The following is a 17,670-nucleotide window of genomic DNA, read 5'->3' as shown; positions in this document are numbered from 1 at the left end:
TACGAACGTCGCAGCTTTTCTCACTTGTCTCAAGTATCACCTCTTCTGACCGTCCCTTTCCCCCCCCCCTCAGGTGACCCCAGTGGACGCGGGCTACTTTGGCGTATACCAGTGCTCGGCGTCCAACTCCCAGGGCTCGGCCACACTGGACTTTACTCTGCGCGAGGCCACGGCGCCGGGACTGATCTTCGGAGCTGCCGTACAGGTCAGAGGGCACACTGGGGTGAAGGACTTAACATATGTTTAGCGACTTGTGACGAGGAGGGCAATCGTATTTGCTTGTGAAAAACTGTCTAAGACCAGCGCTAAGATCCAGTACTGGCTCTTTGCGGTGTGTTTTGATCCAGCTCCCCTTCCTCTCTCATATTTACTTTCCCTTTCCTTTCTTGCAGATCATCACCACAACCCTGCGGAGTTGATCTCTCTGCTTACTCATATATGACTCTCCCTCCACTCTTCCCAAAAGGCTAGGCTACCACCTCCGCGACTCTGTAGCTCTCTCTCTCTCTCTCTCTCTCTCTCTCTCTCTCTCTCTCTCTCTCTCTCTCTCTCTCTCTCTCTCTCTCTCTCTCTCTCTCTCTCTCTCTCTCTTTCCCTATTTAACCTTCCATCTCTCTGACAGGCCTTCACCTCCACGACAGCTCTGGAGTTCTTTTTGTCCTTACTTTAACCCTCGCTCCCTCTCTCTCCAACAGGCACTCCCCTCTCTATCTAACCCTCCCTCCACTCTCTCCGACAGGCCATCACATCCACGACTCTGGAGTTCTCGCTCCCTCCTCCTGAGAGCGACGGCGGCCTGCCCGTGCACACCTATCTGGTGCAGTACGTCCAGAAGGAACAGCAGTGGGACGCTGCGCTGACCCGAGAGTGGCCTGCGGACGGAGATTTCAAGGTGGAGGAGCTGTTGCCCAAACAGACCTACCTGTTCAGGTGAGAATGGGTCGATAGCTAGAGGATTGTATGTACAATCAGATGGGTAGGCATGCTGACGGACGGACGGTTCTATTTGATCACGCTGGATTTATGCTTTGATGACGCTACAGTAAATTTACGTTGACTGATATTTAGGACTAGAAACTAAGACGGCTTGTGACGGTCAGTTACGAAAATTCAGCTCGTGCGCTACTTACGGATGTGCCCCTGTCTTTGTTCTCCATGCTCGCCGCTGAGGAGGTCGGTCCCGGCGACTGGTTGGAGGATCTATCTCACTCGTTTGCCCCTGCCTATGTTCCAGGTTCGCCGCAGAGAACGAGGTCGGGGCGGGCGACTGGTCGGAGCAGCTGGAGCAGCAGATGCCCAAAGTGGACGTGCCGCAGCCGCCCACTCTCGTCTGTGAGTGGCTGATACGAGGGAACTCAATGGGGAACTCAGCTCCGAGCTGAACTCGGAGCTGAACTGTGCTGGGAACTCACTCAATTCTGAGTAAGAGTGGCTGATGATGGCGTTTGGCTGGGTCGGGGAATTATAAGAGGAGATTTGAGGGACTGGTAGTGTCTACACATTTACAATGTGTTCTCTACCGAAGTCAGTTATGTAACTCAAAATTAATATGCTGCTGGTAACCCGTGCCCTATGTCTCGTTCCCAACGGTCGGGGGTAAGCCTGTGTTCCTCCAGGTACCCCACTACCTAACCTGTACCCGTCTGCCCTATTCCAGCGGCCGACGGTAAGCCCGTGGTGGCGGCCGGCGCCGGCCCAGACGTGGTCATCACCTCGGACGAGTCCGACTCGTACCAGGCCCGATGGACGGCCGGCGCCGACAACGGGGCAGACATCGACAACTACCAGGTCACCTTCCGCAAGGTGAGGGCACCAGGAGCGCTGGGTGGACAGGTAGCTCGATTAGTGATGGTGGGAAGGACTGGGGAGAACTGACGCCGTGGTGATGTTGGTGGCTACGATTCAGTGTGATGTGATGAATCGTGAATCGTATTAGGCAGCGATGGGTGGATGTGAAGTTGAACCCAACTTAATCTTGAGGTGGTAAGCAAGACGAGTATGATGTTGGCTGTGAATTCAGCTTGATTTGAGATGTTTCATGAGATGAATTTGATGGCGGTTCCGAGTACAACGACTCTGTATTAAGCATGCCAGGTAACCGGAACGGCAATGTCATGTCTGAACACTCGGTTGATATGTGAGACCAGGTCCTTACCCTGCATTCCCCACTCGTGTGTCACAGCTGATCTACTTTAAGAAGAAGTGGCAGGTGGTGTCCTCTGCGCCGCGGCGGACCTCCGTTGTGGAGATGCCCGGCTCGCCGGCGTTCCGTCTCACCGGTCTGAAGCCGGACAGCTACTACCGGCTGGAGGTGCGCGCACACAACGAGATCGGCTACAGCCAGCCCGCCCAGGTCATCATCCACACTGCCGAAGGTGGGTTTGGAGCGCGCGGAGAGGTGCTCGGTTAATGGTGGAGTGTTCTGGTGAAAGGAAATGGTGGAAAGGGTGGTGAGCATATTGGGTGTGGTGGAGTTGTGTACTCATTTAGGGAACGGGGTGTGATCTTGTCCGCTTCATTGCCGGAGTTTGAAGTTTTCTCAAATTTAAATGCCCCTGAACGCCTAGAACTCATCACAAACGGACCAAGTTACCTCCATTGGCAGTGAGCAATAAGCGACTTGGGTGCCACGTAGCTCGTCAAAGTGCTCGTTTGAACTCAATGCCGCCCGTCCAGCGCGTGGCGCCCAGAACTCAGTGTTCTGACGCCCCGCCCCGCCCCGCAGGTAAATTCTCGGCCTCCACCAGCGGTTCTGGCCAGGTTGTACCCACTGCAGCTTCTGCTGTCGCTCTGTTATTGCTATTCCTTCCCGTCCACCTGTGATTCCCGCGCCGGCCGCACCGCGGCGCTAGTGTCGCACCAGGCCTCGGCAGTGCTGAGACGGCGTTATCTAGCCTCGGCCGCTTATGATGCTTAATGTGGGTGGTTCAGCGCTTGAAGTGTAGCATTGCGAAGCATTCCAATGTGTGGCCTGGAAAATCTGTGTGATTAGTCAACGGCAAGAGAAGAGAATCGCCAAAGATGATAGAAGTCTGGAGCTGCTGCTGCCTGGTGCCTGTGGTTACATTTGACGTCGGTGCCTGCTGGATCATAGATACTCCTATTGGTGACGGACGCAGTGGTGACCTCCATGTGTTCATTTCGCCGTGGCATTTCTATATACAGTGTGCGCAGTTTCCGTACACCGATACGACTTTGTGTAGGGTGACAGGGATTTAGGACAGCTCAGATTCCATATTCCGTATTTAATTGCTGCAGTTCCCGAAATAGGGCGGCATTTCCAAGCAGCGTGGCTACCCTCTAAAGTGGGAATGATTTGCTTAGCTTGCGGTGGTTCCTATTTCTTACCCAAGGCTGGGTGTTGTGGCCTGTATCGTGTCCAAATGATTAGGCTATTCAATTGGAAAGTGGTACGAAAGGGAACGGATCTAGCTTAGATGTTGTGGGATGTTATACACTTATGTCTTCCTGTATCGCGAGATTTCGAGCGTATGTACGGGTGATCGCGGGTTGGGCGTTATGATGACGGGTGCTTCCCACTTGGAAGAGCCTGGTGCGAAAGTGGGAATGCAATGATAAGACTATAAGGGTGTGGACTCCAGGGAAGACAGGAGAATGTAGTTTGAAGGTAGTACGATCTTCATAGATACAGCTGGACGCTTTGCGAGATTATGATCGTGGAACAAAATCATGAAACAACGTGAGAACAGTGACTTGAACGCTGAGTGGAATTTCAAATCTGCCGACTAGCACTGCTGTGCGAATGTTCTGCGTAATCTGCCAAGCGCCTGTATGCGGTAGGGCTGGGCAGTGCGCGAGTGCTTTAGTGGTGGGCGCTGTGCGGTACTGTAGTGCTGGGCATTCCGCGTGATTCGAGTACTCTAGTGCCAGCCTGGAGTGAGCCAGTAGTCGAACTGATATCGTGCATCGTGGTGCCCTGCTCCCCCACTCTGCCTGGTCGCTCTTCCCTCTCTCCTGTCGCTGTGTCTGTGCGGTGCCGATGTGACTCGCTCGATCTGCCCCTCTCTCCCGTGGTGTGCTCCCCCTCTCTCTTTTCTCCCTCTCTCGCTCTGCTCGGGAGGGGTTTCCGCGAGCGATAGCCTGCCGTTGCCAGCCTCTCGCTCTGCCTGAGCCGATACTAGCCGTCGGGGAGTGCTGAGAGCTACCGGGTAGAGGCCGAGAGGCGGCGCCTGGCCCGCCTTCCGGAGGCGGGCGGAAGGCGGACTGAGGCGGCAGGCGGCGGCGCCAGGCGGGCTGGCCAGGTAAATGGGATGCATGGCACCCGTAGCGTCGATGTAACCTGTATGAAGGCTGGCACGATGCGGCCGAGTGTTGAATGTACTTTCTGAACCCTTGTCTGGATGTTGTTAGTGCGTGCTGCCGTCCACGACCTTGTATTGGACTAGATTGAAAACGAATGGAGATGTTTAATTTGTGTAGCTTTTGATATTTGAAGCTCTGGGGCGCACTGTTTGTAGAGAACGTTTGTAGCTTCCGTCGACCTGCGCATGGTTTGTAGACGTTTTGGTGGCAGTGTGACCGTTGATGTAGTTTGAAGCACGTTTGTAGTTCGTATTCGTGTGTTTGATTACCGATTTAGGTAGCACAGCAGCCTTAGTTTACTTAGATTTAAGGCGTCGCGACGCGAGTCGAAAAGATGAACGTATATAAAACATGGTTTAATTCCGCTGAACATTCGACTTCGCCAGGCATCAATAACTTCTTATTGTTGCGTTTTACTTATCGTATTGTTTACGCATTGAGCGCGAAAGGTGTGATTTAATGTTGTCGCTTCTCCGCTGTGTGTTTGAAGTTTAATCTTGTTTATCTACTTCCCATGCGCACTGTACCGTGGTGCAGTTTCCCTTCGACGACTTGCACGTAACTGATTATTGATGCTAGCTTTTTGTTCCTCCATGTTAATTATCTATTGCAGTATCTAACGAGGCGTTAGACGCTCATGAAACTAAACTACAGTGCTTTTAAGTTTGCATTTCCGTGTGTTCATCACCACACCTTGTTTGTGAGTCTTTGCCATCCCGCCCCACTACCACTCCGAGAAAGTCCGGACGAGTTGTTATTTGGAAGGTGTGTTGAGCTCCGCTTGAAGTCGCCGTCACAGATTGAAGCAAATATCAAACTTTTTTTCAAGCCTGACCATGTAAATAATTTATTGCATGTTTAAAAGCAGTGGGCGAAAGCCTGAGATGTATCATGCATGAAATTTGCATTATCAAATGTTATCAAGTGACTCAAATAATTCAATAGCAAAGATGAGCTTTTGTCCACCTCTTTTCTAAAGTAAGTGCCTCTCTGGCTAGACCAAGACGAGATGCCGTCTCGTCTGACGAGTATTATGTCGTCTCGTCTCGTCCCACAGCTCACGTGTCCCGTCTGACCGTGTACAGTCTCCCATCTAACCATTTCCGTTATCTCTGTCTCTCGCTCAGGTGTGGCCCAGGAGGCGGCGGCGGCGCCGGTCAGCCGCTCCTCCAGTCTGGTGGTCGGCGTCGTCATCGCCGTTCTTCTCGCGCTGGTCATACTCTGTGACCTGACCTGCTACGCCGTCAACAAGCGCGGCATCACGCACATGCTGTGCTCGCGTGCGCGCGGCTCATCCGACGTCGCCAAACTCACGGAGGAGGCAGCCAGGTGAGAGATAGGCTGGGTTTGGAGACGGTCTACTCTTAAGGTGATACGGGTCTTTGTTTCTTCTTCTGAGGTAAACAGATGGTGAAAACATTAAACAACGAAGTGGTGTAGTTTCGTGATTGAGTATGAATGCTACTTTACACAAAAAGCTGCTTTACTGAGTGGTTGACTTATTTGTCAGTGCTATTGTTGCTGTAACTTTTGGTTTGGTGCAAACTTCACATTGGCAAATAACAGCAAGGACCTAACAGGATAACAAATAACAGAAAGAATGTTAGGTGGTCAACGTCCACCCCGAGCATCGTTTCACGGTCGCCGCTCGCCCGTTTCAGTGAGAAGGAGCCTCTCCAGGAGAACGGTAACGGCAACAAGAGCTCTCCGCCGCCGCCAGAGGCCAACGGTGAACGGTAGGTGGCTGGGCTGTGTGCTGTCCGAACCCCAGAGAGGTGGAGGGAGGGCCTGGTGCCGGTGCTGGGTCCACGGTCCCCCATCACAGCCCCATTCCACCGACTAGTCTGCTGAGATGTGAAGGATACAGGAACGTCGAGTGTTGCGATCGAAAGTTTGTGTCGTGATGTCTCGCGGCGCTATCTGTCGCCCTTCTCTCTTTCTTCTCTCACTTTATCTTCGCTCTCTCGTTCTCTGCTGCCTGTGTCGCCTCCGGGCAGGGTGATACGGCTGCCGAAGCAGACCAGTGTGTAGACGGCGCCACCGGTAAGTTTTGGTGTTATAGGTGGCGCCACTGAACCGGCATGCGACGAAGCGGCGCCATCTTTCTCAGCCTGCGACTGCACTTTATTTCCTTTATCACCTGCATTTCTCATAAGCTTTAGGTGGTGCGCGCTGTTGGGGTCTTATGTTGGCTATCGCGACTATATCACATTATTTGAGCGTGGTATGAGCCTACGTCCTGCCTTTTCACCTCAGTTTCACCGATTATCAAAGGCCGTAGCAGAAACCACGATAAACCCTATGTTCGTTTTGTACCGTAGTGCCTTTCACAGATGCTGGAGATGCTTGAATTGATCTTTCACTTGTATCCTAGTGACCGGCTTTATAATGATGTAGCAAGTTGAAAGAAAATTACGCAGTTTATTTTTATTTTAAATGCTTCCGCCCGTTACTCAATTGTGTAGCCCCACTCCATCACACTTCACCACAAATGAGAATGAACTGTCATCTTCCGCTCACCTACCCAGTAGCACTTGTCTGGCGTTTTACCTTGCACAGAAATGTAAAAAGCCGTGCGCTGTCTACGAATGTCGCTCCTCACTTGCTGTGATCGATCGTGGTTCGCACACAGTACACGTCGCCAATCGTGTCTGGAAATAATCTGTGACAACCTTCGCTCCCCATCACCACCAAACGCACTAACTAAAGCACGAAACGCTTCCTAGAAGTAGATGCAACTCCATGTAGTATTATGTGAGAAGAACGCGATCATGTGACCTTTGTTTTCGTTGTTTCATTCCGTGTACTTTCACACAAGCGTAAATACGCTCCCGTGTCGTGCTGCACCTGACTCTGCCAAGCTAATGCCCTCTGTGGCTGTGTCGATCCCCGTGACTGTCTGACACATGTTGTTACGCCCTCTGCGGCTCTCTGACATTATGCCTGTGTAATAGCCTCTGTGACTGCCGTAACACCCCTTGTGGGTGTAACACCTTCTATGACTGTCGTAACACCCCTGTGCCGGTGTTACATCTTGTATAACCATGGTCTGACACCTTCTTTCGATGTAACACCCCCCTATGATTGTATAGTAACACCCTGTGTCGGTGTTACACCAATGGTGACTGTAACACTCTGGACTGTCTTGACACCATCTGGCGGTGTAGCAGTCTCTGTGACTGTGTAGTACCTCCCTGTGTTGGTGCCACACTCCCTGTGACTGTGTCGTAACACCTTTGTCGGTATAACACCCCCTATGATTGTATAGTAACACCTTGTGTCGGTGTATCACCCTTGTGACTGTGTCTTAACACCTCCTATGATCGTATAGTAACACGCTGTGTCGGTGTTCCAGCGGGGCCGGTGACGCCAGCGAGGATGAGCCTCTGAAAATTGACAAGGCGCAGCTGGATGCCGCCAAAGACTCGGCCGTCTAGATGACGTCAGAGTGACTTCAAAGCGACGTCAGGGCCTCCAGCCGGCCGTCGCAAGACACGTCATATAGCCCAGATACAGTGACCTCACAAGACGTGTGATGGCATCACACCGACCAACTGACGTTAACCCAGCGGGCAGTGATGTGAGGAAGCCCGACAAGACTGAGAGTGACCATGACGTCAGACAGTTGTCTAGGTGACGTCATATGTGAGGTGACGTCACCGCCGCCGGGATGAGGCGTTCTCCAGCAGTAGCGGCGGCCTCAGCCGCCGCCGCTGCCCCGTTTAGATCTGTGTTTTATCGTTCACCTTTTTCATTTTGTGTACGGCATTGTCGAGAAGTTCTCCTTGGTTCCCGTCCTTATGCGCCGCCCACCGGCCGGCTCTCGGCCAATCGGGTGCGGCGAGCGCTCTCAGGACGGCTGTGATTGGCCGCCCGGCCCAGCCCCGCGCTTTCCTTGGAGCGCGGCTCGAAGGGCCGCTCGAGGGTCGCGTTTTGTACGCCGATGTTTTCCAGTATACATATACATTAGTGTCGCCAGCGTCGCTGCGCTAAGATGTAGAGCCAACTAGTCGGCCTGGGGGTGCTGAGATGAAAACTAGCGCCAGAATCGGCCACACCACGACTGTGTTTATCCATCACTTCAAAATAAAAGTACCGAACTTGTGTGAGGGAGTGAAGGCAGTCATTCAAGAAATGTTCGTTGTGTTAGCTAAATTTAATGTAATCAAACAAACCCTCTACCATGTGAGCTGAATACCGTCCCGACCTCGGATTGCCTTTTTTCTCATAAATAATTCCCCCGTTTCTGACGTGATGTAGCCGATTCTCGCCGCGTTTTCAACTCTGTCGGCGGCTGCGTATGCGGGACACAGGGCCGCCGCCGTTCTCATGTCTGCGAACGTGAATGTGTGTCTTCTAAGGGGCTGCCACGGTGTCTGAAGGGGAATGTGTCCTGAGGGGGAGCGGGCTCAAAGTGCGTGCGGGGAGGGGGGTGGTAGGCTGAACCTTGATTGTACGACGTCCGGTGCGAATGAGATTCTGAGTAGCCGTTGGCCGGCGTTCGGCCGTGTCAATCCCACTCCGAGATGTGTACATAAGCGATGTTCTTAATGGCGAATACAGTTCATGTGGTCGATGCGGCATGTTTGTTCGTTAGGAGAGTTGTCGGGCTGGTAATTTGACGCAGGATAGTTTGGGCATGGTTGCAGAAAAATGTTTCAACAGTCCAGCGGGATTTGAATCTACCCTGAAAGAAAGAGTGGTGGGAGGATATGGTTTGCTGTCTACGTGTGCTATTCACTTCTCAGGGCTTGTTTTTGTTTGGCTGTTCTGGACTAACGATAAACTCGCCATCGATAAAAACGCTGAGTTTCAGTTACGTTTTCATTTCGAAAATATTGTTCGTTGTGACTATATAATGATGTATGCACTAGATCTGAACAGTTAATGACGAAGCAGTGGCGGCGTACACAAAATCGCAACAAATATCACTGGAATAACACTGGAATAATGGCATATCACGTATCGCTCAGACCTTTGCGAAATCCGGTCAATATTTGGATTGAAGCACAAACATTAAAAAGTCTACATTCTATTAAGCTCGAATAAACAATTTTCAGTCAATAGACCCTCATATTGTCATCGGGGACCTCAAGGCAGTGTAGAAGCAGCCATAACAATATTTCTACCAATGTTGAGAGACCTGCCCAGTCGTGCTCAACCACTAACGTACGGTACCTTCGTGTTCGTTCGGCATCCGCTAGGCTCTGCTCCTCTCCACCTAACTAACCTCTCGTGGTTCTGATGGCTGAACATCACCACGCCAAGGCAGAACCGGAGCGCTGCTCCCCCGATTGGAGTTCGCTGACAGCAGTGGGTGAACTAAGGCGAGCAGATGGGAATCATGCTCGGTATGAGCCGTACTTGGCCTGTAGCGTTTTCACTTCCTTGATTATTGCATCGTCCTGAAAAAAGATAATAGTACTCAGATATTAAAGTATCTGAACCTAATACATAGCTTAAAAGTGATGGACATTGGAGAAAGCCCGCCGTTGATTCAGACACGGCAGGTTGCGTACATGTTAAACTGATTTACACGTTCAACTGCCAGCTCGCCCACATCCATTGCAGGACAGAAACGTAATCCATTTCCAAACTGAGCCCAATGATCGTCGACTTTGACAGGGTTGAGAAGCTACGTCCACTCACCAGTTCTGAAGTCACCGCGCATTTCACCGCCTTGTCAATCCACTTGATGGCGTCTTTGTACTTTTTATCGTCGATGTAACACCTGTGGATGAAGAGGGTCGTCATTACCATAGAGTGTGGCTATAACGTCGTCGTACCGACTCTGTAAGCAAGCAGAGAAAAACGACTGCCTCCCAATAGCACTCTTTGTTTGTTTTGTTGGGTGAGGCCCTTTCGGTCTGACAAGACTATTTCAGAGCCGGAAGGATGATAGGAATTAGGGGAAGACATTGGTCTGGGCAGACACCCTAGTGAGTCACCGGGGCTGAGCCCGTCCCGAAAGACAGGCCGACCAGCCCCAAGGTACTCACTGTCACTGCACCCGGCTACGGGGTGCGCTCCCTCCGGAGCAGCGGTGCCGCTCCAAGGGAGCAGCAGCCCGCATGAGATAAAGTTGCCTGTCCAGCCCGGAAGGGGTTGCGGCGTGGAGGAGAAGGATTTCAGTATCCTGAGGATAGAAGCACGGAATGGGGTGACTTTCACGTTTCCAAGGTTTTGTTTTGTTGGGTTAGGCCCTTTCGGTCCAATTAGGCCATTTCAGAGCCGGGAGGATGATAGGATATAGGGGAAGACATTGGTCTGGGCAGGCACCCTAGCGAGTCACCGGGGCTGAGCCCGTCCAAGGACAGGCCACCCAACCCCAAAGTACTCGCTGCACCCGGCTACGGGGTGCGCTCCCTCGGGAGCAGCGGTGCCGCGCCAAGGGAGCAGCCCGCATCGGATAACTGTCCAGCCTGGAGAGGTTTGTGGCGTGGAGGAGAAGGATTTCAGTATCCTGAGGATGGAAACGACGGAACGGAGCTCAATCACACCCGGTACATTCACGTTTGGTGACGAGCCCCTAAGGAGTTCGGTGCATGGAACTCCTATGCATCGAACACCCATGATGCCCCTCGATTTTTCTCACAGACAATGACAATACAAAAACAACGTAATAAGACCAGACGTTTCGACAACAAAGTGCCTTCGTCAGTGGAAAACAAGATATAGACTTAACCCTCGCCCGTAAACGGCGATCTGCCACCTTCGCCCATGCAGGGGGGGGGGTTGGTGCGACCCCCCCCCCTTGGCGTTTGAAAACGGAGCGTCGTAGAGCTTAGCGGAAAAGACCAACGGATTGCTCTCGCCGAGATCTCGCGATTGGTGGTATATTTTTTTGGTCCTAGGTCAACATTTGACCTACTTTTGACCGGTCAAAGGTCAAATTTTCGGAAAAATAGACTTTTTCAAATTTTCCGCGGCGATTGCGGCAAAACGGTGGGAGATATCGACTTGAAACCTTCACTATCGTGTTCCTTGATCAATTCTCTATCGTTTGGTATGTATTTCGTTTCCCTAGCTCTAAAAATGGCGCGTTGGGAGCGCCGGAAGTCGGCAAGGTCACAGTCGGCGGCAGAAATTCGAAAAATCAAAATTTAAATTTTTGAAATCTGATTGTATTTTTGGATTTGGGATGTCCATTTGCTCCATATAGAAGCTAATATTGCTGCATATTCCCATTGAGGTGACAAGAATTAGCAAAATAGTGGTTCGGGCGCTTTTCAAAAATAGTACCGGACGCTGTTCCTCTTGTGACGTCATAGCTCCGTGACCTGACCTGACCCGGTCAAGTTTCTTACACCATATGATAGCCAATACTTGCCCCAATATGCATGGGAAGTTTCATCACGATCCATCAACCGATGTCCGTACCACCGGCAGGAAACCTCGGGCGTTGGCACTCAGTTTGTGAAAATCCGGCCGGAGGCTGTTCCCTTTGTGACGTCATAACTCCGTGACCTGACATGACCCGGTCAAATTTTTTTTATCAAAAGATGCGCAAGGTTTGCCCCATAAGGTACCCAAAATTTGGCGGCGCTGCGCGCCGCCGTTTTTGCACTATTTCCGAAAAACCTCAGGGGGGGTTGCACCAACCCCCCCCCCTACATGGGCGAGGGTTAACATCGATAAAAAATATAAAGTCTATATCTTGTTTTCCACTGACGAAGGCACTTTGTTGTCGAAACGTCTGGTCTTATTACATTGTTTTTGTATTGTCATTGTCTGTGAGAAAAACGAAATGTCTCTAATCTAATGCCCCTCGATAAGTCGATATCCCGGCTTACCGCGCGATAATGTATCGGTTCTCCAGCCATGGTTTCTTGGACAGCTCCTCTGCCTTCAGGAGACACTGGAGAGCCTCCTCTGTGGTGGACTGAGGTACGGAGCCGAACAGCGCCGCTGCAGCCCGCCGCTCTATCCACGACAGGCCCGACACCTATCGGCGAGAGCGGGAGGTAGCGGAGGGGCTGACACCTATCGGCGAGAGCGGGAGGTAGCGGAGGGGCTGACATCTAGCGGACGTGGATGGAGGCAGCGAAGGGGCTGACATCTAGCGGCAAGGGAGGGCGTCATTAGGCAGGGATGAGACCTCGAAACAGGGAGCAGGCGACAGGCCATTGATTTGGGCTGGATATAGACGCTGAGTGATGACAATGGTGTAGATCGTGACGTAGATTAGCACATTTCCTCCACATCCAACTCCAAGTTCCCGATACTGACCTCATAGTTGAACCTGCCGAGCAGGTGGTGCAGGACCGGGTCCTTGGGGTTCAGTTTGACCGCCTTGTCGATGTGCTCCTTGAACGTGAAACCGTCCTTGATTTTCTCCTGGACGGTGCCAAACTCTGACCTCGCTCCCACCGAGACGCCATACCACTTGTGGGCCTCGGCGCTCGGCTTCTTGGCCAGGGCACGTTCGGCGAACGCGATAGCTGCGGAAAAACGGGGCAGGCATCGGTCAGACCCTGGGGCAGCGATAGAAGTGCTCAGCATGGCCCTATGGTTAATAATGTGCTGAAACGAGGGCAATTCAAAATGGCGATAAAAGTAGCCGAATCGTATCACACTTGCCTGATGAGTCGAGAAATGATTGCAACTCATGAATGAGATGGAAAAGTGCGAGAAAGAAGTTTGTTTTTGCATGAAAACGCTCCATACGAGATGGGTTTGACTGAGTCGTCAACAAAATATGTTCATACGTGGCATATGTTCGGCGTCAACATGACGTCAGCGCATGATAAGTCTCTCCAGTTACCTTTGTAGAGCTCTGCCTTGCGTTTATCGGCGTCCTTGGTCTGCAGGGCCACCAGTCGGTGTCCCTTGGCCATCCTCCACAGCCAGCCGGCACGGTTCTGGAACTGAGAACGGCAGTCGAGGGGTCAGAAAGGGAATGGAACGGGGACAACGGCACAGGCGAAGAAGCAGATGGGACGGCAACAATGACAGAAGGACGAGGTAACAGAACGGCAACATCGACAGATGAGCGGGAAAACGAAACGGTAACAACGGCATACGAACGGTGGGCGGATAACATCCGAGAGGCAAACGAGAGAACGGAATAAGATATGCAGATGAACGAGCAAGGGGACGGTAATATCGGTAGACGAACGGCAAAACGGAACGGTTACGCTGTCAGAGGGTAGCGGAAGCTCTGTGCTTAGTTCGACGCGTGTCTTTAATCATCAAACAGGGAATTCAGCAATGAAACAATAAAGCCAAACGCGAATGTTTCTTTCGTTTCACCTACAAATTCTAAGAAATTGCGGACAAGTGTGGTTGCAGCATCAGGGTGCTTTGGAAAAGCAACTCGTATCTGCCGTAAGAACTCGGAAACTACGCTTATACTGACCTCTTTCTGCAAAGAAATCTTATCAGAAGCAGGACGCGATCTTTTGAATGCGATTTTAATCGCCACTTTTTTTCTCTAAAAGCCGTCATAGAAGACAAAGCCTGTATGACACATAGAAATCGCTTTTATTTTTTCTACTCGACTATTATATAGCTCACACTGCTGCACTACACGACAAAAAAACTTCGATCAAGAAGGCCTGTAAACAGAGGCCAAATGATCACGTAGGCAATCATGCATAGGCAAGAGTCGGGGAATATGACGTAATCGCGATGTGTTCGGCATAGTCGTTTTCAACCATGAAACGAATGTGTTCTATACCGCATGACTCAAGGCTGTTTACCTACAATGTTCGTTATTGATGTACTAAACGCTGTACTGTACTAAACGCACCACATATTTTCTATATGTGACTGGGAATCGTAACACATTTGACATAAACACCTTTGAACACATGTTTGAACTTGGTTTTATAAACCGCACAATAGTCAAGTTAGCTCTGCTGTGAAGAATGTTACACATCTTCGTTACAACTATACCAGCGTAAATTCGACACAGGACAGGCAGTGAATGATTCCATTTAACCGCTTCTCAAACTGGCCTGAGTGCCGGCTACCTCCGAATCAAAACACAATCCAACGACAAAGTATGACATCAGGCTAGTTTCTCAGTTACACCAGACACATATGGACACTATACGTAACTCTCCCAGTGACTGACTGGAGATAAAACCCAGACGGCCATGCTCTACCTACGACCCTGTCGCGGCAAGGAATCCACCCTCAGTCTACATGCCGCTCTGAGGAGGCTCGCCCTCTCCCTCTCCGTCACCCGGCCGACGGCGCCGGAGGCTCGGCGTCTGCCCAGCTCTCGCTGCTGCTCCCCCTGCTCTCCCCGGCCACACTCTGCCCTCCCTCGCTCTCCCCGGAGCCGCTCCCAGTGCCCACCTCGGCCTTCCGCTGCTCCAGCGCCTGGACAGCCTGCAGCGGGTGCTCGTCGATACACTGGTCCACCTTCTCGTAGAACTTCTTCTCGGAGGAGGCCGACCACATGTCCGCGGACGGGTCCGAGTCGGGGTCATAGAACGAGCCCGTGGTGGTCGAAGTCAGACGGCTGACGGCCTTCTTCAGCTCGCCGGTCTGCCGGCCGCCGGCGATCGCCTGCGACTCCTCCACGAGCACGTGCAGCTCTGAGACGGAGGCCTGCAGCTGGAGACAGAGCCGGTAGAGCCGCTCCACCTGCGGCAGTCAGAGGGAGGGTTATAAGGGCACTGCAGAGTGGGGAGTTACTGCTGGTATGCACAGCCACTCCACCTGAGAGAAGGGGAGGGTGGAGATCAGGGGACACTGCAGTGTGAAAAGTTTTGGTAAACTTATTACTATAGGTACATATCTCAATGATTAAGGTTTGGGGTGTAAAATGTGAAAAGTTTAGGCATAATAGATGTAGTTAAAAATTGTATGAATTGTTTTTAAATGATACGTAGCAATGACATGAGAACCAAGAAATGATTTTATTCACTCAACCTACAACTAGGAACAGATACTTTCACGTGCAAAATACTACAAAAATAATGGGGGTAGAACACAATAAAGGTTTAGTTGTTAGGAAATATTACTGCTTACCTTATACATCAGAATGAGGGTGGCAATCCCAAGGGATGCTCCTATCCCCATCGATATTGTCATGTATTGCTTTGGATCCATCTTGATCTCTGAACCGAGAAATACGAAATCCAAAACAAATTGCCTGCAATGAAGGGGCACTGCCTTAATGACTGAATATTTAAGTGAGACAAAATAGCACACAAGTGCACACATTAAGAACGTGTGATAACATAATGGCTTAAAATGTCTTAAAATCCGCTTTTGACGAAATTGGAATTGGAATGCAGCAAAAAAGCTTAAATGATTAGAGTTACGTGTCAAGTAACATAATAATGTATTTTATGTAAAGGCGCAAACAAATAAATACTCCAATTACCTTTTGATTCCTCTCAAAACTTAGCCAATGCCGCTAACTACCCTCAGGCGACTCGCCTCAGCACCTCCGCCTCAGTCTTGACAAACGTTAGTCGCTTTAGGATTACATTTCAGTACGAGTAAAGGTATACCACTTCCAATTTTTCAAAATTGCAGGGCAAGTTCCCCCTTTGAAAATTAATGCGATCACATCAGATAACTACCAATTTACTATACTTGCGTAAATACATCAATAACTCGAAAATTTCCGATTGTCCGCGCAAATATGAAAAGTTTGTTTACATCGGTCTCGTCTCTCCTGCGTCATTAATGTAAAAAAGAGCTACGACTAGCAAATAAAAAGTTTTCATACAGGATCAGCACTAATCAACTGCTATTTTTGCGGCTGTCGTTTTGTCAAGCAGCTACTCAGCTGATCACAATAAAAATGAAAATACTTTAATGACTTTATGCAATTCCATGTGTTTTTTAAGCCAGTGATTTTCATTGACTTCAGGTTTCTCGATAAGTCGAATGCGTACATTATCCCGCAGATATAGATCTGTATTTACTATTTTAAGCATATGCCTATTGGTAGGTAAATGCTTATGCATCTTTGATCTTATGCGCAAAAAAAGCACGGCTTGATAAGGGAAGGTCCAATGACACCCGTCTCCTCCAGCCTTATGCTAAATGCCCTGCCGTTTTGCTAAAGTACCTATGGGCAAAGTGAGACACGCCACTCATTTACTGCCGGGCATAATGCCTTAGGTAATGGTACCTTAGCCCTCCCTGGCCTCAATATCTGCTCTCCGGTACTCCATTGCATAACCAGGTCTTGGCATATCCAACGTCCCTGTAGCATGCCTAATGCCTAGTAATGCCATCCGATCAACCCCCATCGCTGGTTTCATCGATGGAAACCATATCCGTCAGTAATGTCACGACTCACGTCATACCTACCACGACATACGGGCCTCGATGAATGGCGCAGTCGTGTGCCCCCCTCTCCGTCCCCCTACCACTCTCCTCTCAAGGGTGGTCCGTCCAATAGACACTCCAATCTCGTGTTGAAAAATGGAGGAACCTGTCTCCGGAATGACAGACACGACGGACGCGCGCGGCATTTACAAACCAGAGGCGCATAATTGCATTTCTGAAACGGACGCGCGTGCCACGAAGTACTGTGGGGGTGGGGAGGGGTGGGACGGATGGGAGCGTGGGCTGCCCGGATCTGCGCCCAGCTGGGGTCAAGGTTGTGCCCCCGAGAGGTGAACTTCCCGATTGGCGGGGTTCGGCCGGGCTGGGGAGACTGAGGCGGGGATATTCGGTAGAAGATGAGTGACGACGGCGTCATTGACAGGTGCAGGTCGTTGAAATGACAGTTGCGACCAATGACATTTGTTCCTCGGTTCAGATAGGATGCATGTTCCGGATATTGATGCGTGAGCGTGACGCCGGATAACAGCGTTAAGTGTAGCAGCCTATGACCGGTAAGAATTCAGTGTGGAATGTTTAACCCGACAATCAAATATCGGCGAACTGCCGGTTAAAAAACAAACTTAATAAACAGTAGGTAATAGGTATAGACATAAACTAATTATAAACTAAGATAAATAAGCCATATCATAACAGCAAATAAAACTCAGTCTATTTTTCATACTTCATTGCTGAATCCAATGACTTTTACGCCATGTGTTGTCACTTGTCGATCTACAATTCGGTGCTAGCGGCCTGTGATTAACAGCAGTCTCCAATCCTGATGTTATTGACTTGTGAGTGATTGCAGCCTCTAATACTGGTGTTGTTGACTCGTGAGTAACTGCAGTCTTTAATACTCATATAAGTGACTTGCGAGTAACTGCAGTCTCTAAATACTAGTGCTAGTGACTTGTGAGTAGCTGCAGTCTCTAATACCGGTGTTATTGACCTGTAACTGCAGTCCCCAATCCTGGTGCTAGTGGCTTGTGAGTAACGGCAGTCTCCAATCCTGGTGTTAGTGACATGTGAGTAACTGCAGTCTCTAAT

The 17,670-nt window shown here is 50.5% G+C and overlaps 2 protein-coding genes across 3 annotated transcripts in view; one reads left to right on the top strand and one right to left on the bottom strand.

The window, feature by feature from the left end:
• The window catches only part of LOC122393178 (fasciclin-2-like), a 94,843-nt gene extending 85,943 nt beyond the window's left edge, over positions 1 to 8,900 (top strand). The window contains exons 9-17 of one of the 2 annotated variants that reach the window (XM_043388956.1): positions 74 to 205; positions 740 to 930; positions 1,235 to 1,332; positions 1,658 to 1,803; positions 2,183 to 2,375; positions 5,451 to 5,652; positions 5,985 to 6,059; positions 6,321 to 6,366; positions 7,679 to 8,900. In XM_043388956.1, coding sequence (XP_043244891.1) covers positions 74 to 205; positions 740 to 930; positions 1,235 to 1,332; positions 1,658 to 1,803; positions 2,183 to 2,375; positions 5,451 to 5,652; positions 5,985 to 6,059; positions 6,321 to 6,354 — 1,071 coding nt within the window. In that variant the 3' untranslated portion in view covers positions 6,355 to 6,366; positions 7,679 to 8,900. The remainder of the gene's footprint in view (positions 1 to 73; positions 206 to 739; positions 931 to 1,234; positions 1,333 to 1,657; positions 1,804 to 2,182; positions 2,376 to 5,450; positions 5,653 to 5,984; positions 6,060 to 6,320; positions 6,367 to 7,678) is intronic. The other variant, XM_043388955.1, reaches the window with a different exon arrangement.
• Positions 8,901 to 9,133: 233 nt separating this feature from the next.
• Positions 9,134 to 15,948, bottom strand: LOC122393179 (regulator of microtubule dynamics protein 2-like). The gene is made up of 8 exons (XM_043388957.1): positions 15,665 to 15,948; positions 15,307 to 15,430; positions 14,629 to 14,919; positions 13,088 to 13,190; positions 12,553 to 12,764; positions 12,117 to 12,268; positions 9,973 to 10,054; positions 9,134 to 9,728 (listed from the first exon to the last, which is right to left on the bottom strand). The coding sequence occupies exons 2-8, from the start codon at positions 15,385 to 15,387 to the stop codon at positions 9,666 to 9,668; spliced, it is 984 nt and encodes a 327-aa protein (XP_043244892.1). The 5' UTR covers positions 15,388 to 15,430; positions 15,665 to 15,948; the 3' UTR covers positions 9,134 to 9,665.
• Positions 15,949 to 17,670: the final 1,722 nt, after the last annotated feature.

This window comes from Amphibalanus amphitrite, unplaced genomic scaffold (assembly GCF_019059575.1).
Source record: "Amphibalanus amphitrite isolate SeventyFive unplaced genomic scaffold, NRLGWU_Aamphi_draft 000521F_arrow, whole genome shotgun sequence".
Taxonomy (NCBI): Eukaryota; Metazoa; Arthropoda; class Thecostraca; order Balanomorpha; family Balanidae; genus Amphibalanus; species Amphibalanus amphitrite.
This window is presented reverse-complemented; position numbering and strand designations above follow the sequence as displayed.

Coding starts and splice junctions, on each gene's coding strand:
- LOC122393179 (XM_043388957.1), bottom strand. CDS start 15,387: ATGGATCCAAAGCAATACATGACAATATCGATGGGGATAGGAGCATCC. Junction 12,765..13,087: donor CAAGGCAGAGCTCTACAAAG/GTAACTGGAGAG, acceptor GTTTTTCCGCAG/CTATCGCGTTCGCCGAACGT. Junction 10,055..12,116: donor AACCGATACATTATCGCGCG/GTAAGCCGGGAT, acceptor CTTCATCCACAG/GTGTTACATCGACGATAAAA.